Below are 23,088 nucleotides of genomic sequence, written 5' to 3'. Positions count from 1 at the left end.
GGCAAGACAAAACAGATGGTGAGGAGAGAGAGCAGCCTTATGAATCAATAATGAGCAATGTGACAGACACTTCTTCATAACACATGGATTCTTTCAGTAACCCAAGCGCTACATTTACCATAGTCGTAGCATATACAGTGCATTGCACCACAAATATACTGTATCAATCAAGTTAGATATCTGCACGCACCACCATATCACATTACACAAGGCCGGGTAGAGGAGCAGCTACTGTAGGCACCCGGAAGGCCAAAGAAGTCACAAGCTTTACAGCAATAAATGAGCTCTCCATACAGATAGAAGAAAATGATGTAAGATTTCTCTAGGGGACATTGCGATGCAGTACTACTTGTCAGTTTGTCCTCTATATACCGATAGTCCACCTTAGAGTCTTCATTATTGCTGAATAGTAAATGCAGGTCCATTTGTGATGTCTATCACATATAGCTTCTGAAATCCATTATCAGTCTCATCACATCCCTAAAAAAGGTTTCCCGCCTATATCTATAGGATATGTATTTGCTATGAGACCAGTCCAACACTTATATATTCAGGTGTTCTATGGGAGTTTCCATACATGTAAAACAAGACCATGGGGCACATTTACTTACCCGTCCTGTCGCGATCCCTGAGGTGCATTGTCCGACGAGGATTCGGAGCTACTGTCTCATGAAATCCGGGCTGATGCGCCAAAATCTGTTCACGCGCCACAAAAAGCCCTTCTAAATGCGGCACACATCGGAAATCATCGGATATTCCTACGATAGTGGGGTCCACGGACCCTTAGTAAATGAGCACCCATATCACAGCTTCATTGTTGCACGGATCTCCTCTCTGCTCGAGGCGTGTAGCATCCAAACAAATGAAAACATGATCCAGCATATGAGAAAAAACTGTGTTTTGCTTTATTTTCCAACATGCATATACAGTAATAACATCTACATGGGATGTTATTACTGCACATGCACATTTGAAAATAAAGCAGGACAGTTTTTTTTTATCATATGCTGGATCGTGTTTTCATGTTTGGTTCTATGGCAGTTCCATTGTGGTTCCTGTCAGGCGTGCATGGCCATGGGACCTATACTCTATGTAATTGTGGGCCCTCACCAGTCTAATAGTTTGATAACAACTACCTAAATAGAGTACCAGAAGCAAGCTTATCTCACAGAAAAAACATATGAAAAGAGTTTAGTTAAGCACTACAGTTTAAAGGGGTATTCCCATCTGGGTAATTAATTTGCCATATGTAAACATTTCTTCAATTGTATGTTATTAAATAAAATGTTCCTGTGTGAAGATAATATCTCATAAATGTTGTCATGTTGACCCTTAAAAATTATACGACCACCCCACACTCCGACAGTGGTGGCCAGACATGCACTATTGAGCCCTGTCTGACCTCCTGGATTCAGTGTTTATTACCACAGGACGGCTGTGGGACATGCAGTAACTCCACGGACATTTAATATTCAGAAACTTTTTGTTTCCTTGTGCAATAACTCCAGCAGAGGTGGCCGTATCCAAGGACACAGTCTTATTTCTTATAGCCATATGACTACATTTATGAGAAATTATCTTCACACAGGAACATTTTTTTAAATAACATCTAATTAAAGAAATGTTTATCTATGGCAGATTAATGAAACTGAATGTGAATGCCCAGACGAGAATACCCCTTTAAGGACCTATAAAGAACCATTTAAAGGTCCTGAAATGGTTGCTATAGCAATGTTAGTCAGGAATCAGCAACTTATATGAGTAGTGTATGACTGAAGGCCTTATTATTGTATCTACAGGGCAGTATAAAACATGGAAATTGATTTGGGAGTTCATAGGCCACCTAAAACCCTTGGGCCTTGGGCATCCTCCGAAAACGCCTATATTATAATCCACTGTTGCTTTCACTGTATTGGCAACCAACAATTTTGATTGATACTATTTATATTGATAAATCATCATTTTTGATCATTGATCAATCATTACTTAATTTATTTTTTATGATAAAGATAAGTAAAGATAAGGCTTTAACCCCTGAACGTCACTGCCCTTTTTCCATTTTTCTGTTTCCATTTTTTACGTGTACAGAGCTGTATAAGAGCTTGTTTTCTACACATCAAAATGCCCTTCCTAGTGATGGTATTTAATATTCCATGCTGTCTACTGCAAAGGTTGAATAAAATTCCAAAATTGGTGAAATTGGCAAAAAAGCACATTTGTGGCAATTTATGTTTTAATAGATTTTAAAAAGATTTCAAAAGCTGTTATGTTTACTTCCAGTGGATAGAAATCTGTCCATGGTCATGTGATGTCACACAGGTGCATGGAGAGTAATGAGAGTCTCCTGATATTAACGGCTTGTGCAGCATATGTCCATCACATTAACACGGACAGATTTCTATCCACTGGAAGTAAACATGGAAGCTTTCTATAAGAGTACAGGAGACAGAGACCTAGAAAGCCATGAGGAATTGATACAGAAAGTATATTGGAAAACTGGATAACTTTTATTGCACAACATTTAAAGTGAGGCACTGTACCTTCATTACTGATGTTTTTCTGATATGCAAATTAGTTTTTTTGACTCAAGTCTGGTGTATGTGACTCTTCTCTCTCACAGGCTGGCAGTGAACCATGCCCCTTTATTTTAACAGCTCTGTGTCTCTTCAAATCACTGTCCTGCCACATTGTACTTAGGGACCGTCGGCTAATATTTAACTACAGACATATAAAGCTCTATGTAGAGGTGGGAAATACTCTGTCAACATTTTTACACAGTGCCTTGTGTCACATTCACATGTGACCAGTGAAATGATTGCAGGTCCTTTAGTTGCTATTCTTACACACTTTTTTTTGTTAACTTGGAGATTAAAAGGCAGCACTCCAACTGGAAGTGGTAAGAGCTGGGGCTTGGTTTATATATTAGAAATAAATATCTTTGCATAAACCACACTTATCCATCAGCGCTGTCTGTTGAAGCTTTGACCCTTTTGCCCCAGTCTCAATTTCATGCAACTGCTTTAAGTAGATTTTATTTATAAGTTCAAGTTCAATATGTGACACCTAGGAGAAATACAGTAAAGGTTACAGTCCAGAAGTCCAGCACCATTCTCTTTGGTGTGGCCATTAAAGGAAACCTACCACTTGAAGTGGCAGGTTTCTGATGGAAATACCGCTTACCATGTGCGCGGCTCTCCTTCACTTCCTATGTAGCCGCGCGCATGGTAAGCGCCGAGCGCGTACCTGCCTGCGCCGGCTATAAAGTTTAAAAAGTGTTTTAAACCGCGATACCGCGGTTTAAAACACTAACGAAAATAAGCTCTGGCACCAGCTCACCCTGAGCTGGTGCCTGGTATTTCCATCAGAAACCTGCCACTACAAGTGGTAGGTTTCCTTTATCTGCAGTTTACTTGGTATCCAGTGAATGTGAGCTGAGCTGCAGTTACACATCTTTGCCACTGTACAAAGAAAAAGAGCTATTCTTCCAGCTGCCCTCTCCCAGTTGTTCCATTGCTGTATCCTGCCTGGAACAGTTAATCAGTGGGTGGGGGTTTATGAATGTTGGACCCCACTGATCTGAAATCAACCTGTGATCCCGCTTTGTGTTTTTTCATTTCACTAAGAAGGTGCAGTATACTCTGGAAAGATTTTACTGCAGTCATAGAAACAGAATGATCATCCAGATCATCAGATCATCTAACCAACAACGCAGAGATAGTTAATGAAAGAGATATTTATTGCTACGAATTCTCCTGCTTTAAAATTATGGCAATGACTGTTTCCTTGACACTTCAGCCTTTTGCTATTCTTTATTTTGAGAAATGTAATAAACTATTTTTTGTGCAGAAAGTTATCATTTCTTCACTTATCGTGACTCATTGAAGTTTTTTTATTTATGCATCTAAGTGTGATTACATAATTGACGCCAGCTCTTAACAAGAACTCACACTGTAGTGAATCCATGACTTCCTGAGTTTCATAATAACTTTTATGTAACAGGTCAAATGTGATGCAAATTATTACACTCTAATGGGCTGACCATTGTTAGAACTTGGGCATAAACAATTTTCAGATGAACTCTGCAAGCAAACAGTGCAGTGAAAAGACATGGGAAATCCTTTATAGAAAAATTCTGCTTTCTTGAGCTATGAACTTGGACTTATAGAAAATCCATTTTTTATTGGGTAATTCAAAAATTCAGCCTCAACTTACAAAAACAAAGCTTAAAGAGAACCCGTCATGCAAAATAACCCCCCTAAACTAAATATATTTTCATAAACTGCCATTAGAGAGCATTGCCTCTATCCCTTCATTGTCCCTCTACATGCCTGTAAACCTAAGCAATGAGGTCCTAAAGCTGCATGCAAATGACCTGTGAAATGTCCAATGAAGCATTAGCATATTCAAGCTGTCCACTCTATTCATGAGTGGGAGGCACAGCCACACCCCCAGTGCATGACTGACAGCTTGTATAATGATGTGAGGCTGTATAATGATGTGCTTCCTGGTGCTGGTGGCCACGCCCCCTGCAGCCTGTGTGTGTATGTGTGTGTGTGTTTAGGAGAGATACAGCAGCTCCAGGCAGCCATGTTACAGCAGAACATGTCAGATTCATGTGTAGCTGATGGCTGTGTCTCTCACCTGTATATTAGGATGCAGCATGTCACCAGATGCAGCACTCACACTAGCAATACTTTACTATACATTACACACAGACATGAGCAGGGGGAGGAGAGGGGAGGGGTAACAGGGGTGACATCACTGCCTCTGACCATGTGACCAGCCTCATTTACATGATAAAGAATAGATGATTTTACAATGAATAATGTATGAAATAACTAGATAAAGGCTGAGATGGGATCCTTGTGAGCTGCTCCAACAGCTAGAGGTGACAGGACTAGTGGCAGAGACCTGATGACAGGTGTCCTTTAAAGGGGGGAATTCATTATTAACTTTATACCAACTTGTTGGCAGATTTATTCTTTCCTTTGCTCAGCCTTGTTATTTATGATACAATATTGGGCATTTTCCGACCTGCTTTTTTTTACATTTTTGGTCACTCATCTTTGGCAAGCCTTGGTAATCCCGAAATTTTTTTGGTCAATTTTTGGCTAACAAATAAAGAAGCTAAAAGCTACCAAGTTCTATTTCAACTTCATGAATGTGGAGACAGTTAAGAACCTTTAATGCATCAATTTATTAATACCTTGCACCACAATTTAACATCCTAGTGTAAATTATGGCACGATTTGTGTGCCAAAAACATGGACCCCCTGAGAAGAAGTCATAGCACAAGGTGTTATCAGTGTCCTGCAAAACAGTGATACAGTTATAGGAGGCTGTAATCTTTCTGGGATGTTAGATCCTTTCCTTATTCATTTAAAGGTATAAATGAAAGTAAGAAACAATGAGATAACTAGCAGACTGGGGCATTTTAGTGATCATTTCAGCAGTCATGCCTCAACAATCTCTGAAGCATCCGTCAGCTTTATTATTCAAGTGTCCAGACACAGTGAAAAGACTCTGCTGAAAGAAATGGCTGCACACTTGTCACTCCTGGTCACGTTATTGTGATAAATGAAAGGTTAGCTGAGACATGGCCTTAGCAACCAGATTTCCTCTACAAGCTAGAGGCGGTACTTGGGCTTGCTCTCAGTGCTGGGGCTAGGGATGCACCTGCTGGCTTCCACAGTGCATCGTGTGTGTTTGATGTGTGAGCATGGACTTTCACTAAGCCTGTGTGTATCTCTCTCTTTCACTCGCTCTCTCTATCTCTTTTTTTTTTTTTTTCCGCTCAAGCTGGGAAGTGGAGGGGCTGCTTTCCACAGAGGTGGGCTGTGGCTAGTGCAGTGAATGCTGCATTCAGAACCACAGGCAGAAGGAACAGCGATGTGTGAAGTTCCCAGCTCAGTAAACACCGGGATGTCTACTACCATCAGTTCCTTCTCTCTTTTCGCAGAAGTGGGAATGTGACTCGTGTTTGGTTCTCTCAGCCACACCGTATAAATAAAGCCTCAGTTAGCGAAAGATAGAAATAGCAGGAGGAGTTATAAAAATGCATTTGACGATGGAGCCAGGAGAGCGCGGTGGAATTTAGAGGAACAGATACCATTGCAGACTAGCAACATGCCTGACTGCACTTGAGTCAAATCACTGTGAAGCAGCTTCATATTGTATTGTAACGTGCTGTGGATGAATGGAAAATAGGAATGTAGCAATGGAAATAAGGAAAAAAAATGTGCCCTAGACCAAGTGGTATGTAATTTTCTTTCTTTTGAGAAGAGATTGTTGCCAGGTATGTATCCATTTTATCCCCAAATATTTTATTTTTGTCTCAACTTGTATTTTCTACATATTGATAGTGCTGAAGATACTTCTAGCATGTACTCTGCAGTGATTTTGTAGACTTACCTAAGGGCGAAGTACTCTTCTAGTAATGTTTGTATGACATTGTACTTCCACATTAGCATGCAAAGTTAATATGGGAAGAAACTGTAGAAGAGGAATATAGATGTAAATGTTCAGTAGACGGGCGGAGATACTGTATCATTCTTGAGACTCTTGGTTTACGAAATGTTTAGGGTTAAAACCGGACTCTTTATAAATGAATCCCTGGTCATAGCGTAGGGTGTAAGGGTGTATTTCTTTAAGTAGCACATCTTAAGGACAGCAGAGAATTTCCGAATCAAGCACTCCTGGGAGAGAGTCGAATTGTGTCATTACTACACACATAGAGCTGTTGCCTATGGCTGAGCATCATGTCAAGCAGGGAGCGTTTGGTGGAGCTGCTGCTGCTGCTGCTAATGTGAAATACTTTTTTTTCTAGTTCACCCAAGGATTAGTATTAAATTGAGATTTACAGATGCTTATGCATTTCTGCTTCTTGATTAATCTTTCAAGATGAACACCCTGCAGTTTATCGGAGAATATCAGCGTCCGTGCCCCGTAGATTATTCTCTGGAGCAATTGTCATTCAGATTAAATTGTGATTTGTGCTGAACATGATAAGAAAATTGGAGGCAGCACTTTGTGAACACAACTAGACCAGTGCTAAAGGGGAGTGGATAAATTATATCCCATTGCAATATAGGGAAATGTGGGTAAATGAATGTTAATTATTAATTAATTATGTTCTTTTCATATTCAATATTGTATAACAACGTTTCATGCAAAATTGTTATCAGAACTTAGTCAGGTGTTGTCTGATGTTTTTGTGTACTCTGGCGTGCAAAGGGTTACTGCATTTTGGCTGGCGGCAAGCTGCTAATACTAATCATATGTTTGGTTGCACATAAAAAAAAATTAAACACCTGAGTCCAGCACTGGAAGTAACTATTATTTAAAGTGGGACTCCTGGCTCGGGGGTTGCAGTGCCTTGATGCCACTGGTCTACTTAAAAATTAATGTGCTTCTTTGACTTCTTTTGATCTGAAAATCCAATCTTCCTATGCTCATCTGTATTCAGCTAGCCAAGAATACAGATTGGATTTGCCTGATGTAATATGACTTGCAGGCGTTAATGTGACTGTGCTGTCCCTTCACTGCGAGTTAACCCATCAGAAAGTGGGAATCCCAGCAATCTTCTAGATAATAGGAGCTGATTGATATACTGCTGCAGAGCAATTTTCTATAGAATAGCAAGCCATGGTATAGATGCTTATGTATAATGGCTAAACTGTTTATGGTAAATCTTATGGTTCTAGACATCTTCAGTTTTGTCCCAAAGTTCTATTCTATGTATTGAGACAATGAAGGCCAATATATCATTAATTCAGACAACTGATACAGGAGGGGAAAGAATATTTTAACTCCTACCATAGTGTATGCCCATTGCTTTTTAGCTAACATATCAAATATATTTGGTGTTTAAAAAGCTCTCAATATACTATAGACCCTAACTGTATATGATTGCATTCCTTAACAATATAAGAAGCAACTTCATATTGCGGAATGTTATGTGCTTCTTTGGTCATGTAGTGTTGTTCATACAATATAGCAGAGAATTGCTACTTTCACCAAGGCATTGCTTGAGTGTACTGCTGCCCTAGCAAGAATAAAAAGGCCACATTTGTAGATTGTAACTATCCATAGGTTTATACATGAAACTGAAGTTCAAGTTATTGAAATGCTATTATGTAGACTATATCAAAGGCTATGGTTACAGAACTGTACCTATGTCTATAGATGGGCATAGAAGAAAAAAACACATGTGACCAGGGCCTTACATCCTCCATTTCAGTATACATTGAACATTTTTAATTATCATGTAAAAAGGGCACTTCCAATATTTAGGATTGGGGAACCCCCAGGTTTATAGGGGTTGTCCACTCTCAGCAAATATTTGATATAGTTTATGTAAGGAAATGTTATCCAATTTTACAATATACTTTCTTTATCAATATCTCATGATTTTCTAGATCTCTACCTGCTGCCCTCCAATACAAAGCTTCTATGTTTACTTCCATTGGATAGAAATCTGTCCATGTGATGTGATAGACATCATGTGCACGAGTCATTAGTATCACAGTGAGTAATAGGAGCAAGCAGAGATCTGGAAAACGATGAGGAATTGATACAGAAAGTATATTCGAAAATTGGATAACTTTTCCTTACACAAACCATATCAATTATTTGCTGAAAGTAGACAACCCCTTTAACGGCAGTTAGAGTCATACTAGCTCCAGCCACTACAAAGGCATGGGATGAAGCAGACTGGAATTACTATAAGAAATTTTGTAATATTTGACAAAATAGAGTCACAGAGCACCTTGTTGTATTTGGGTTGACTTGTTGCATGACTTATTTTTATAGGGACTCATTACAAACTATACAGATATATTTCCATATTTAAGACTTACTTCACATTCCCTATACAATATAGCCATAGACTATTTAAATAGACATGTGAAAATGTAAAATGACATGTCTAAGACATGATTGCATGTAATTTACATGCTACAAAACATCTCCACTAATGCAAATTATTGTAATGGACCAGACCAGACTAATGTGCATTATACTCTTGACTATATGTTGACATTGTGATATAATGAATCATTTTGTTGTCTGGCTTTCAGGTGATCATATTGGTTAAGATTGCGCATGTACGTATGTTTTTATATTTTTTGCCTGTGTTCCAGTTGAAGAGATTTATTACCTAAATTTCCAGTTGCATTCAAACATGTTGTTTTGTGTCCTGTTGATGTGTAAACTCATGTATACACTGGTAAATGTCAAAAGAATGAAGTCACCATATTGTAGTGATCTCGGGTTCAGTAAGACATTGCGTAGCGTGCTGTGAATAGAGATCTATTTACAAAGCTCAAATATGGAAAGCCAATGACATTATAGAAAACTTTTTCTATTTTTAGAAGGTACCATATTTTGGTAGCAACTTACATCCATGTTTTTACAGTGATTTAAAGGACATTTACCAGGATAAGGGATTATAAGCCAAGCACACTGACATACTGGTGTGTGCCCCCTCTAGCAGGATCTGCTCTTCTTTAAGCTACTTATGTCCTGTTTTTTAAATGAAAGGGCTTTAAAAATGATGCAATGAGCCTGAGGGGCTCCAGGTTCCATACATGTCAATAGAACTTTGAACCCTTCAGGCTCATTTGCATCCTTTTCAAAGCCTTTTTAGTAAAAACCAGGACATTAGAAGGTAAAAGAAGAGCAGATCCTGCCAGAGGGGGCACACACCAGTATGTCAGTGTGCTTGGTATACAATCCTCCATCCTGGTGGTAGAAGTCCTTGATGAGTAGCACTGAGAAACTTTTGAAAGTAGTCTTGAGTCATAAGGGATTCTAACTAATTGAGTGAAAGAACCGAATATAAAAAACCTGCATCTAGAATTAATAATATGATTCTTAAAATTAAAGTAACATATAGCATTCTCTTAGAAATCTAATTACAATACTATATAATTTTTTACTTTTATTAATTTCAATAAAAGTTAGATGTAAAGTGCAAACTTTATTCATACGAGAACATTGTTTCATTGTCAAATAATGATAAAACCCAATCATGAAGACCAATGTCGAATGAGCTTTGTAAATACATTTCTTTGTAAATACATTTCTAGTGTTGTTATGTTTCAGTTATTAATATTAATAAGGATGTTTTAATATAAAATTGATGCTGTGAAGGACTTGGAAAAGACTGTCCTTTATGCATGTTTTATTCAGAAGCCTAACCCTTGACATGTAATTGGCTGAGGATTCAATAGAGTATGGATCTACAGTCTAATCCTTGGGACTTATGCTTGGCTTGTTAAATCATTAGTGGTCATGAAATGTAGACTTTATTTTATCAGCCACTACCCACTATGTTTGTGTTGCATGCTATATTACTATGTCCTATGCCTTTTATTATGAGTTGTCCTGTATGAATCAGTGATGCTTAAACTGCCTTTATTGCAGAGACTTCCAGAAGGCATGAGAAGCCGACACTTTCTGGTCCTTGTGTAGGACATACATTCTAACAAAGTACAAGTGTGTGTTTATTACTACTACACCTTCATGTCGTGTGGACATAACTATCTTGCTCAGGAGCCAGAGATACATTTTTTTGCAAGGATAGGTTAATATAAAGTTCCCCTGATGGTTTCTGCCCTATTGAAGAGCCTGATCTTCTCTTATATATATAAGCTTTGCAAAGGAATGTTTACAAAGAAACTGGGGAATCCTACAAAAAAGAAAGAAAGTCCGAGCAAAAAGGAACAGGATATTCCTCAATTTGGCCTAATCAAAAACCCAAATATATCAACTACCATCAAAAGCACTGTCAAGAAAATTGCCAAGTGTTCTTCTTCTTGCAACCTATCAACTGAAGAAGATACTGGTCGAAGGGAATTTTCACTTTCTCCAACATTCAGTTATAGAGTAGCAATTGCCAATGGGCTTCAAAACAATATTCTAGCTGGCAATAATTATGAGGATGCACTTCAGGAAATATCTTCTCTTGATAGTTCTTATTCAGAATCTTTAAGTGAAACAAGGGCTGGTAGTACAACCAAGGAATACTCATCACAAACCATGCCAGTAAGACGAAACCGAAAAAGCATGAACAGCCTAGCACCTTCTGATGGAAGCTCAGATGGGGAACGCACATTGCACAGCCTAAAAATGGGTGCTTTACGCAAACTAAGAAAATGGAAGAAGAGTCAAGAATGTGTTTCCTCGGATTCAGAGGTAAGCACATGGAAGAAAACTTGGGGATTACGGAGCAAGTCCTTGGACAGAACAGTCCGCCAGCAGAAAACCAATGCACTGGAACCTGGATTCAGCTCTACTGGCTGCATAAGTCAAACTCATGATGTCATGGAAATGATCTTTAAAGAACTTCAAGGGATAAGTCAAATTGAAACTGAACTGTCAGAATTAAGAGGTCATGTGAATTCCCTAAAGCAATCAATTGATGAAATTTCTAGCAGTGTTGAGGTTGTGCAAAGTGAAATTGAGCAGCTACGGTCAGGTTTTGTACAATCAAGAAGAGAAACCCGAGATATCCATGACTACATTAAGCAAATAGGTCATCACAGCAGTAAGCTTAGTCTTAGGTTTTTAAATGTGCCTGAAGAAAAAAATGAACTTTGTGAAAATGTTGTTTATAGAATTTTAATAGAAAAAATGGGATTCTCAGAGGCACAAACCAGTATGAAAATTGAAATTGCTCACAGACTAGGGCAACACAGAGATTGTCCGAATGCAAAACCTAGACCCATTCTTGTCTATTTTGCTACACAACAAGATAGAGATTTAGTTTTAAAAAAATGTTATAAGCTAAAAGGAACTGGAATTGGGATTTCTACAGACATTATTTCCCATGAACTGAAAGTGAAAAAAGAAAAGGCAATTCCATTATCCCAGACATATGAGAGTATGGACATGAAATTTTCCGCAGCGGAGCCAAAGATTAATCATGATGAATGGGAGTCCCATGAAGACAGCGATAAGGAGTTGGAAGCAGACATAAACAGAAACAGTTATGCAATGGTCTCCAAGTCTGAAGCTCACATGAAATCAAACGGGAGCAAAAGAAGTGGACAATCATCTCATAAAAAACCTCACAGAACATCTGAAGAGGTCAGTTATAAAAGTAAAGATGATTATGGAGACCTTCATTTTCAGTCACCTGTATCTGATAGCTTGGAAAAAAACAAAGTTTATTACAGTGATTCAACTCCATTGTGGCATTCACAGACGGACTTTTCTACACCAAAACTGAGTCGTTCAGAATCAGATTTTTCAAAGTTATGTCAGTCGTACTCTGAAGATTTTTCAGAAAACCAGTACTTCATAAGAACCAATGGAAGTTCTCTGTTGTCTTCCTCTGATCGTGAACTCTGGCAAAGAAGACAGGAAGATAATTCATCAAACTGGTATGCCAGCTCTCAAGAACAAGCTTTTAGTAATGATGCAGAGCCTTACCACGAAGAAAATGAAATGGAGAACACCGAGACCGTTGACAGTGGGGTCAGCAATGGAATACTTTGTGCTTCAGGCGATCGCAGTCACTATAGTGATTCTCAGCTTTCTTTACATGGTGACTTATCACCATGGAAAGAGTGGCACCATTTAGATCAAGGTACAGATTCTGGACTTGATGCATCTACACAACATGGTTTTGCCATTAATGCCAACTGTCCCCCAGATCAACAGAGGGAAACTTATGCAAACAGTTATGAAAAGTGCCAAAGTACAGATCTTCCATATAATGCAGAAAACTATAATTACAATCTTGATAGCAATTCTCCATCTTGTCCAGAAATATGCACTGCATCACAAAATCAATGGACTAGTGAATATCAATCTTATATTGAGACAAATGCCAATGAAATTTACCAGAGTCAGGGAAGATTGCCTATGATGTACCGCAGTCAGAGTGAGCTACAAAGTGATGACTCAGAGGATGCTCCACCAAAATCATGGCATAGCCGACTAAGCATTGATCTCTCCGATAAGACCTTTAGCTTCCCAAAGTTTGGCTCCACTCTTCAACGTGCTAGATCAGCCCTGGAAGTCGTATGGAATAAAAGTACACAGAGTTTAAGTGGCTATGATGAAAGTGGCTCCTCGTTTATGGGCAGATTTCGTACTTTATCACAGTCTACTGCCAATGAATCTAGTACAACTCTTGATTCTGATGTCTACACAGAACCTTACTATTACAAAGCTGATGATGACATTGACTACGGGGAATCCATAGCGGGTAATGACAATGGAGCTGATTATGTAGAAGTGATGGAACAAGTTCTGGCAAAACTTGAAAACCGAACAAATACAAATGAAAATCTTGATCAAATGCAAGAATATCAAGAGTATGATGATACTTCTTATGATCCAGAATTTGCTGGTTTACAAATGGATGAGTACAACATTCCATATGATGACTTTGCTTCTGAGGATGTAATAGAGCCTGAATGTGAAATAGTATATGACGTAACAGAGAATGCTAAGAATGATGACGAGAACAAAAATGTGCCTGAGAAATCTTTCGAGGTCCCAAAGAAAAAATGCATTCGTCCAAGCTTTAAGGAGGCTGCCATGAAGGCATACAAGAAAGAAATGGCAGATCTTGAAGAAAGGATCCTTGCAGGAGGTACATACATTTTATTATTTCACATGCCTGCTGCATTTTATTATAATAGAAAGTATAAATGTCTGTTTTTACAATGATAGCTGTAATAAAACTAAGATGATAATTCCTATAAGAATCAATAAATAGGAGTAGTGTTATGTCAACCACAAGCCAATTATACTGTAATAATTATGCTACACAATAACTTTGCAGCAATTTGCAAAATAGCCATTTGCCTTAAGGGGATTGTTGGGTGTGTTACAGAGGAAAAATATCACAAGAGAACCCTCCTGGGCTTTAGTCCTAAATAGCTATAGATCAACTTTTATGTATAGACATTTATAACTTGTCTTCAAATCACTAAAATCAATAGCCAATGTTATTTTTGTTACTAACACCATACCGTAGCTTGAGGACAAAGAGAATCAAAAAGTCAATTAAGTCTGAGATAATGAAATCGGTTCTATGTATGTTTTATATATTCTTGTTTTATTTCATCGCTGCTGAGAATTCATGTTCCTCTCATTGTGCATGGTTATATCACAGTCTAGTTTTATAAAGAATATGTTTTCGGCAAATATGATTGGATAGAGCTACAATCCTATTTCCTAACTTATGACAATTGTCACATTGACAGAATCTTTCCAATTGGTATTTAAGAAGTTGATTTTTAACATAGATTAACTTACCATACTCCATTGTACCCTACAAAAAAAGGTAAAGTAGTCAACAGGGAAGCCCAGAGGGACCAAAAATTAAGAAACTTTTAGTAACATATCAGGTCTTTTCAAACTGAATGTATACCAGTGCACTAGATTTAGGTACAGTATTGGGGGGTGCAAGACAGCAGGTCACATCAATGGAATATGGTAGGTGTCTAGGTGCCAATTAAGACATTTTTCATTAGGGTCTGATTAATACTTCAAATGTTGTTGTTCCATACTACGCTTCCAAAAGCATCAGACATGTTTTGGAATGTTAGTTTGTCCTCTGGACAAATGAGGTATAAAAAGCTGCATGCAGTGATGAGTGTGGTTTGGTTAGGTGAAATAGCTGAGATGAGTGTGTCATTGTGCCTAATATCTACTTCCTGACTCTGATCTGTCTAATATTTTTTTCTATGTGTCAGATATTAGTAGAATCTTCAGAAGCTAAATGAAAGCGTAGATGAACCCTGTACCCTAATAATCTAAGCACACTGTCAGCACACAACACAGAGGATTTTGGAAGTGTCTTCCCAGCTACTGCCCGCCCACACAACTTACAGTGAGAAACTAATGCAGTGATAGGAGCAGAGGGAGCTATAAACTGAATAAAATTGTAGAGTAAGGGGTTAACTTTATCATTTTAGCATAAAGGATCAAGATTTGAGATCTTTATTTCAAGAGCAAACCCTTTTAATATGGTCAAAGAATACTGTGACTTTTGGTTTATAGAGCCTACCTAAGCTTACTGTGGACTCAAGCCCAAATAAGCATACTGTGGGCTCAAGTCTAACTAAGCATACTGTGGACTCAAGTCTAACTAAGCATATTGTGGACTGAAGTCTAACTAAGCATACTGTGGACTGAAGTCTAACTAAGCATATTGTGGACTGAAGTCTAACTAAGCATACTGTGGACTGAAGTCTAACTAAGCATACTGTGGATTGAAGTCTAACTAAGCATACTGTGGACTGAAGTCTAACTAAGCATACTGTGGACTGAAGTCTAACTAAGCATACTGTGGACTGAAGTCTAACTAAGCATACTGTGGACTCAAGTCTAACTACGCATATTGTGGACTGAAGTCTAACTAAGCATACTGTGGACTCAAGTCTAACTAAGCATATTGTGGACTGAAGTCTAACTACGCATACTGTGGATTGAAGTCTAACTAAGCATACTGTGGACTGAAGTCTAACTAAGCATACTGTGGACTGAAGTCTAACTAAGCATACTGTGGACTGAAGTCTAACTAAGCATACTGTGGACTGAAGTCTAACTAAGCATACTGTGGACTGAAGTCTAACTAAGCATACTGTGGTCTCAAGTCTAACTAAGCATACTGTGGACTGAAGTCTAACTAAGCATATTGTGGACTGAAGTCTAACTAAGCATACCATGGTCTCAAGTCTAACTAAGCATACTGTGGACTGAAGTCTAACTAAGCATACTGTGGACTCAAGTCTAACTAAGCATACTGTGGACTGAAGTCTAACTAAGCATACTGTAGACTCAAGTCTAACTACGCATATTGTGGACTGAAGTCTAACTAAGCATACTGTGGACTCAAGTCTAACTAAGCATATTGTGGACTGAAGTCTAACTAAGCATACTGTGGATTGAAGTCTAACTAAGCATACTGTGGACTGAAGTCTAACTACGCATACTGTGGACTGAAGTCTTACTAAGCATACTGTGGACTGAAGTCTAACTAAGCATACTGTGGACTGAAGTCTAACTAAGCATATTGTGGACTAAAGTCTAACTAAGCATACTGTGGACTCAAGTCTAACTACGCATATTGTGGACTGAAGTCTAACTAAGCATACTGTGGACTGAAGTCTAACTAAGCATATTGTGGACTAAAGTCTAACTAAGCATACTGTGGACTCAAGTCTAACTACGCATATTGTGGACTGATGTCTAACTAAGCATACTGTGGACTGAAGTCTAACTAAGCATATTGTGGACTGAAGTCTAACTAAGCATACTGTGGATTGAAGTCTAACTAAGCATACTGTGGATTGAAGTCTAACTAAGCATATTGTGGACTGAAGTCTAACTAAGCATACTGTGGACTGAAGTCTAACTAAGCATACTGTGGACTGAAGTCTAACTAAGCATACTGTTGTCTCAAGTCTAACTAAGCATACTGTGGACTGAAGTCTAACTAAGCATACTGTGGACTGAAGTCTAACTAAGCATACTGTGGACTGAAGTCTAACTAAGCATACTGTGGACTGAAGTCTAACTAAGCATACTGTGGACTGAAGTCTAACTAAGCATAGTGTGGACTGAAGTCTAACTAAGCATACTGTGGACTGAAGTCTAACTAAGCATATTGTGGACTGAAGTCTAACTAAGCATAATACTGTGGACTGAAGTCTAACTAAGCATACTGTGGACTGAAGTCTAACTAAGCATACTGTGGACTGAAGTCTAACTAAGCATACTGTGCACTAAGTCTAACTAAGCATACTGTGGACTGAAGTCTAACTAAGCATACTGTGGACTGAAGTCTAACTAAGCATACTGTGGACTGAAGTCTAACTAAGCATACTGTGCACTAAGTCTAACTAAGCATACTGTGGACTGAAGTCTAACTAAGCATACTGTGGACTGAAGTCTAACTAAGCATACTGTGGACTGAAGTCTAACTAAGCATACTGTGGACTGAAGTCTAACTAAGCATACTGTGCACTAAGTCTAACTAAGCATACTGTGGACTGAAGTCTAACTAAGCATACTGTGGTCTCAAGTCTAACTAAGCATACTGTGGACTGAAGTCTAACTAAGCATACTGTGGACTGAAGTCTAACTAAGCATACTGTGGACTGAAGTCTAACTAAGCATACTGTGGTCTCAAGTCTAACTAAGCATACTGTGGACTGAAGTCTAACTAAGCATACTGTGGTCTCAAGTCTAACTAAGCATACTGTGGACTGAAGTCTAACTAAGCATACTGTGGACTGAAGTCTAACTAAGCATATTGTGGACTGAAGTCTAACTAAGCATACTGTGCACTAAGTCTAACTAAGCATACTGTGGACTGAAGTCTAACTAAGCATACCATGGTCTCAAGTCTAACTAAACAAACTTTGCACTCAAGTCTTCCATGGACTCAAGGCTAACTAAGCATATTGTGGACTCAAGTGTTACTAAGCATACTGTGGACTCAAGTCTTAGGCTACATTCACACGAACGTATGGGGGACGTATATACGGCCGACGTATATACGGCCGATATACGTCCCCCATACACTCCTATGAGCGCACGGCACCCTACGGGAGCGGTACGGTGCAGCACACGTGCGGCACCGTACCGTTCCGTACCCGGGAAAAAGATAGGACATGTCCTATCTTTTCCCGTAATACGGGGCCGTGCGCTATAGGTTGCTATGGAGAGGGGCTACGGTACGGGCGGGCAACGGCAGTGTGAATATAGCCTTACTAAGAAAACTGTTGACTCATAGTTCAGTTGTTTCCACAATTTTAGTCACCTAAGGGAGGCAGAGACATGTCCCATAGTAACAAATGTTTAAGTATTCTGCTCACTTACATGGACTTGTGTTTATCGTACCAGATTGTATCCATCTGCATAGTCCGGTGCTCGGATCAAGGAGAGTCTTGTCGGCAGACCAATATGCTAAATAGAAAATGGAAGTTTTATCCGGCACTCCAGTCTGAAAAGTATTAGACGTACTGTTTATTAAATGTCCATTGAAAGCTTTTTTATTGGACAGTTAATACATTTTATACTATTCAGACTGGAGTGCTGGACACAACTTCCATTTTTCTATTTAGAGACATGCCCTAACCTATCTAGACCACAAATAGCTGAGATGGGAATAACCCTAAATATATCACTACAGGCTATATATGGGTATCAGTTAAGTATATTCAGGACAGGTTCTTTGGATGTTATATTTCAATGAACATCAAACAAATATCTTTTAAATAAATAGTGGTTCAGCCTTCATATCCTCACAGTTACCTTAGATATAACTAAACCTTGCCTGATTCCTATATATGCTGCTACCATTGACATTGCTTCAGGGAAAATGAAGCCTTGTTTTCAACAATTTATATCATTCTTTTTAGCAGACACCCTTGACCCCCAAGAGCTTTCAGCTAAGCCGAATGTCGCTTTCTGCAGAGCTGGTACGAGGGGCTCCTTACCACTAGGTTGCTGTAATAACCTTAGCATTTTAAAAAGGTTGATCTAAATTAGACAAAATGTGAAGAGCACATCCATTCTGTTTCTCCTCTGCAGTTATGAAGCTATTTATATAATAATTTACCACATTGTTTTCCCTGCTGGAAACATGATAGCAATATGCTGCAGTATTATCACACAGTATGTGACAATAGCAGAGAATCATTACTAATGAATCACCAAAACGCCCTCAAGAATTAAAACATCAATATTTATTAAAATAGCGCAGAAAATATTCTGCAATTATATTTGATTAAATGTCATTAAATTGCTTCATGTTATTAGCTAAAACCTGCTCAGTAGTAGCTGGTATTTTTGCAAAAATGTCAATGACAAAAAATGCAACAGGTTATCATTATGTAAGGACATATAAGGACTAACTCCCAATGTGCTTGCCTGAAGTGCATTGTGTGGAATCTGCTTATGGCATCTTGCACACGACCATTTTAGGGATGCAAATAATTGGCTATGTGAGCATGTGAGTGCCGTTCACCTGTAAGATACTATACTTGGGTTTCCTTCTTTAGGCAGATTGTTATTGCATAGTATTTTTCATTTCCTTCTGTAGGTAGACTGCTATTGGATAGCATTGTTTGGTTTCCTTCTTTGGGCAGATTGTTATTGGATAGTATTGCTGGTTTCCTTTTGTAGGAAGACTGTTACTGGAAAGTATTGTTTGGTTTCCCTCTGTAGGTAGACTGTTATTGGATAGTATTGTTTGGTTTCCTTCTGTAGGTAGACTGTGATTGGATAGTATTGTTGGGTTTGCCTCTAGGCAAACTGTTATAGGATAGTATTGTTGTGTTTCATTTTTTGATCAGACTGTTATTGGATAGTATTTTTGCGTTTCATTTTTTGATCAGACTGTTATTGGATAGTATTGTTGGGTTTCCCTCTGTAGGTAAACTGTTATTGGATAGTATTGTTGGGTTTCCCTCTGTAGGTAAACTGTTATTGGATAGTATTGTTGGGTTTCCCTCTGTAGGTATACTGTTATTGGATAGTATTGTTGGGTTTCCCTCTGTAGGTAGACTATTATTGGATAGTATTGTTGGTTTTCCCTCTGTAGGTAGACTGTTATTGGATAGTATTTTTGTGTTTCATTTTTTGATCAGACTGTTATTGGATAGTATTGTTGGGTTTCCCTCTGTAGGTAAACTGTTATTGGATAGTATTGTTGGGTTTCCCTCTGGAGGTAAACTGTTATTGGATAGTATTGTTGGGTTTCCCTCTGTAGGTATACTGTTATTGGATAGTATTGTTGGGTTTCCCTCTGTAGGTAGACTATTATTGGATAGTATTGTTGGTTTTCCCTCTGTAGGTAGACTGTTATTGGATAGTATTTTTGTGTTTCATTTTTTGATCAGACTGTTATTGGATAGTATTGTTGGGTTTCCCTCTGTAGGTAAACTGTTATTGGATAGTATTGTTGGGTTTCCCTCTGTAGGTAAACTGTTATTGGATAGTATTGTTGGTTTTCCCTCTGTAGGTAGACTGTTATTGGATAGTATTGTTGGGTTTCCCTCTCTAGGTAGACTGTTATTGGATAGTATTGTTGGGTTTCCCTCTGTACGTAGACTTTTATTGGATAGTATTGTTGGGTTTCCCTCTCTAGGTAGACTGTTATTGGATAGTATTGTTGGGTTTCCCTCTGTACGTAGACTTTTATTGGATAGTATTGTTGGGTTTCCCTCTCTAGGTAGACTGTTATTGGATAGTATTGTTGGGTTTCCCTCTGTACGTAGACTTTTATTGGATACTATTGTTGGGTTTCCCTCTCTAGGTAGACTGTTATTGGATAGTATTGTTGGGTTTTCCTCTGTAGGTAGACTTTTCTTGGATAGTATTGTTGGGTTTTTCTCTCTAGGTAGACTTTTATTGGATAGTATTGTAGGTTTTGCCTTTAGGCAAACTGTTATAGGATAGTATTGTTGTGTTTCATTTTGTGATCAGCCTGTTATTGGATAGTATTGTTGGGTTTCCCTCTGTAGATAAACTGTTATTGGATAGTATTGTTGGGTTTTCCTCTGTAGGTATACTTTTATTGGATAGTATTGTTGGGTTTCCCTCTCTAGGTAGACTGTTATTGGATATTATTATTGGGTTTCCTCTGTAGGTATACTGCTATTGGATAGTATTGTTGGGTTTCCCTCTGTTGGTAGACTGTTATTGGATAGTATTGTTGGGTTTCCCCCCTGTTGATAGACTGCTATTGGATAATATTGTTGGGTTTGTCCATAGGCAAACTGTTAATGGATGATATTGTTGTTTCCCTCTGTAGCCAACTTGTTAATGGATAATATTTTTAGTTTTCTTTTTTGATCAGACTGTTATTGGATAGAATTGTTGGGTTTCCCTCTGTAGGTAAACTGTTATTGGATAGTATTGTTGTTTTCCCTTTGTAGGTAGACTTTTATTGGATAGTATTGTTGGGTTTCCCTCTCTAGGTAGACTGTTATTGGATAGTATTGTTGGGTTTCCCTCTCTAGGTAGACTGTTATTGGATAGTATTGTTGGGTTTCCCTCTGTAGGTAGACTGTTATTGGATAGTATTGTTGGGTTTCCCTCTCTAGGTAGACTGTTATTGGATAGTATTGTTGTGTTTCCCTCTCTAGGTAGACTGTTATTGGATAGTATTGTTGGGTTTCCCTCTCTAGGTAGACTGTTATTGGATAGTATTGTTGGGTTTCCCTCTCTAGGTAGACTGTTATTGGATAGTATTGTTGGGTTTACCTCTGTAGGTAGACTATTATTGGATAGTATTGTTGGGTTTTCCTCTGTAGGTATACTGTTATTGGATAGTATTGTTGGGTTTTCCTCTGTTGGTAGACTGTTATAGGATAGTATTGTTGGGTTTCCCCCCTGTTGGTAGACTGTTATTGGATAGTATTGTTGGGTGTGTCCTTAGGCAAACTGTTAATGGATAATATTGTTGTTTCCCACTGTAGCCAGCTTGTTAATGGATAATATTTTTAGTTTCCTTCCGTAGGCAGACTGTTATTGGATAGTACTGTTTGGTTTTCCTTTTTTGGCAGAATGTTATAGGAGAGTATTGTTATTTTTACTTTTGTAGCCAGACTGTTATAGATGTTGTTGGGTTTCCTTTTTTAGGTAATCTATTAATTGGAGAGTCTTTTTAGGGGGTCTTCTTTGGGAGAGCAATGATAATGTTGTTGTTTTTTACTGTTGTTTATTTATTGTTATTGGATACTATTCTTGGGTTTCCATCTTCAGGCAGTCTGCTTCCCTGAAAATAAGTCCTAGTGGCTGCCATTGCTACAGGTACCCCCCTCCCCAAAACACACACACACCATGCATGAGTATTAGTAGTTAATTTAGATACTACAAGAGGTTGTGAGATGGTGAAGAATTCATGGGATAAAATCACTGTTTGTTGTATTACAAATGTGTATCAAGCAGCGACAGGGACATGAAGGGGTCATTGAAGGAAAGTGCTAAACATGAGGCATTGAGGTCAATGAATCTAATTCAAATGGATTTACAAGAAATTCAGCATGAAATTCAGAGTTTGGAGAGTTAGAAGGACGTTACAGAAGTTGCTGAGGTTTTGTTGAACAATGCATGCATTTTTATTCATATAAACTCATACATATATATATATACATTTTATTCATATAAAATAAGACATCCCTGAAAATAAGACCTAGTGCCCTTTTAGGAGCAGGAATGAATATAAGACAGTGGCCCACATTTAACAAAAGAAGTGCAAACTGCACTAGACACAGTTTGCCTGTGTATAATGCAGAGTGATACAGATTCATGAATTGTGGCACATGTTCTTCATGAATCTGGCGCCCCCTGGACTGCCCCAAGAGAGTACACCAACTTTTTTTAGTGCACCTTTGACATTGAGCGTGCAACACATTTCTGTTTGACACTGCATGATACATTTTTCAGACAGTTTACGGTATTAATGGACAGTATTGTTGGAGTTCCTTCCTTGGGCTTTTAGTTACTTGAAGCAAATATTGTGAAAATTGAGTTTAGTTTAGGTCTGGAGTATACTTGCTCAGCCTTTCTATAATGCAGTTTATTTTTGATGCCTGACAAACAATGTGGAGTGAAGTGATTAACATCAAATAATCCATTGCCATGAGCTCTCTATAATGTTATTCATCTTTTAATGCCTGTCAAGTCCTTGCTCAATTAACAATAAGATATTCTGTTGGAGACATTGGCACGGGTGAAGACGTTTTTGGTAGATAACACAAAGCATGAAATGCCCACATGCAGTGTTATAATCTGATGGAATAACTCATTTTAATTGTATAGCTTTGAACATTTTATCCATGAGATGAAGCATAGGAGTTTTAATAATACATATGAATATTTGTTGAGCAAGGAAGGCATAATCCAAATTTGGTTTTAATTTTGTTCATTTATTATATGAGCAACACCCTTAAATACATTTCCCATTAGTACTATTTCTGTCCATGCAATGCAATTTCTGAGAAATTTGTATCAATACGCTAAAGAAGCCATTGGTGCCCCAAGGCTGTGTCTTTAGTGCACCAACTATCTCATTAGTATATAGATTACACTGGGAATATGGAATATACAGAT

General features: G+C 38.2%; 1 protein-coding gene across 1 annotated transcript in view; it reads left to right on the top strand.

Moving 5' to 3' along the window:
* The first annotated feature begins 5,714 nt into the window (after nt 1–5,714).
* Nucleotides 5,715–23,088, top strand: part of UNC13C (unc-13 homolog C) — a 330,670-nt gene continuing 313,296 nt past the window's right edge. The window contains exons 1-3 of the mRNA XM_072148188.1: nt 5,715–6,295; nt 9,078–9,104; nt 10,426–13,606. Of these exons, the coding sequence (XP_072004289.1) occupies nt 10,606–13,606 (3,001 nt within the window). The 5' untranslated portion in view covers nt 5,715–6,295; nt 9,078–9,104; nt 10,426–10,605. The remainder of the gene's footprint in view (nt 6,296–9,077; nt 9,105–10,425; nt 13,607–23,088) is intronic.

Source organism: Engystomops pustulosus, chromosome 4 (genome assembly GCF_040894005.1).
Source record: "Engystomops pustulosus chromosome 4, aEngPut4.maternal, whole genome shotgun sequence".
In the NCBI taxonomy this organism is placed as follows: domain Eukaryota; kingdom Metazoa; phylum Chordata; class Amphibia; order Anura; family Leptodactylidae; genus Engystomops; species Engystomops pustulosus.
This window is presented reverse-complemented; position numbering and strand designations above follow the sequence as displayed.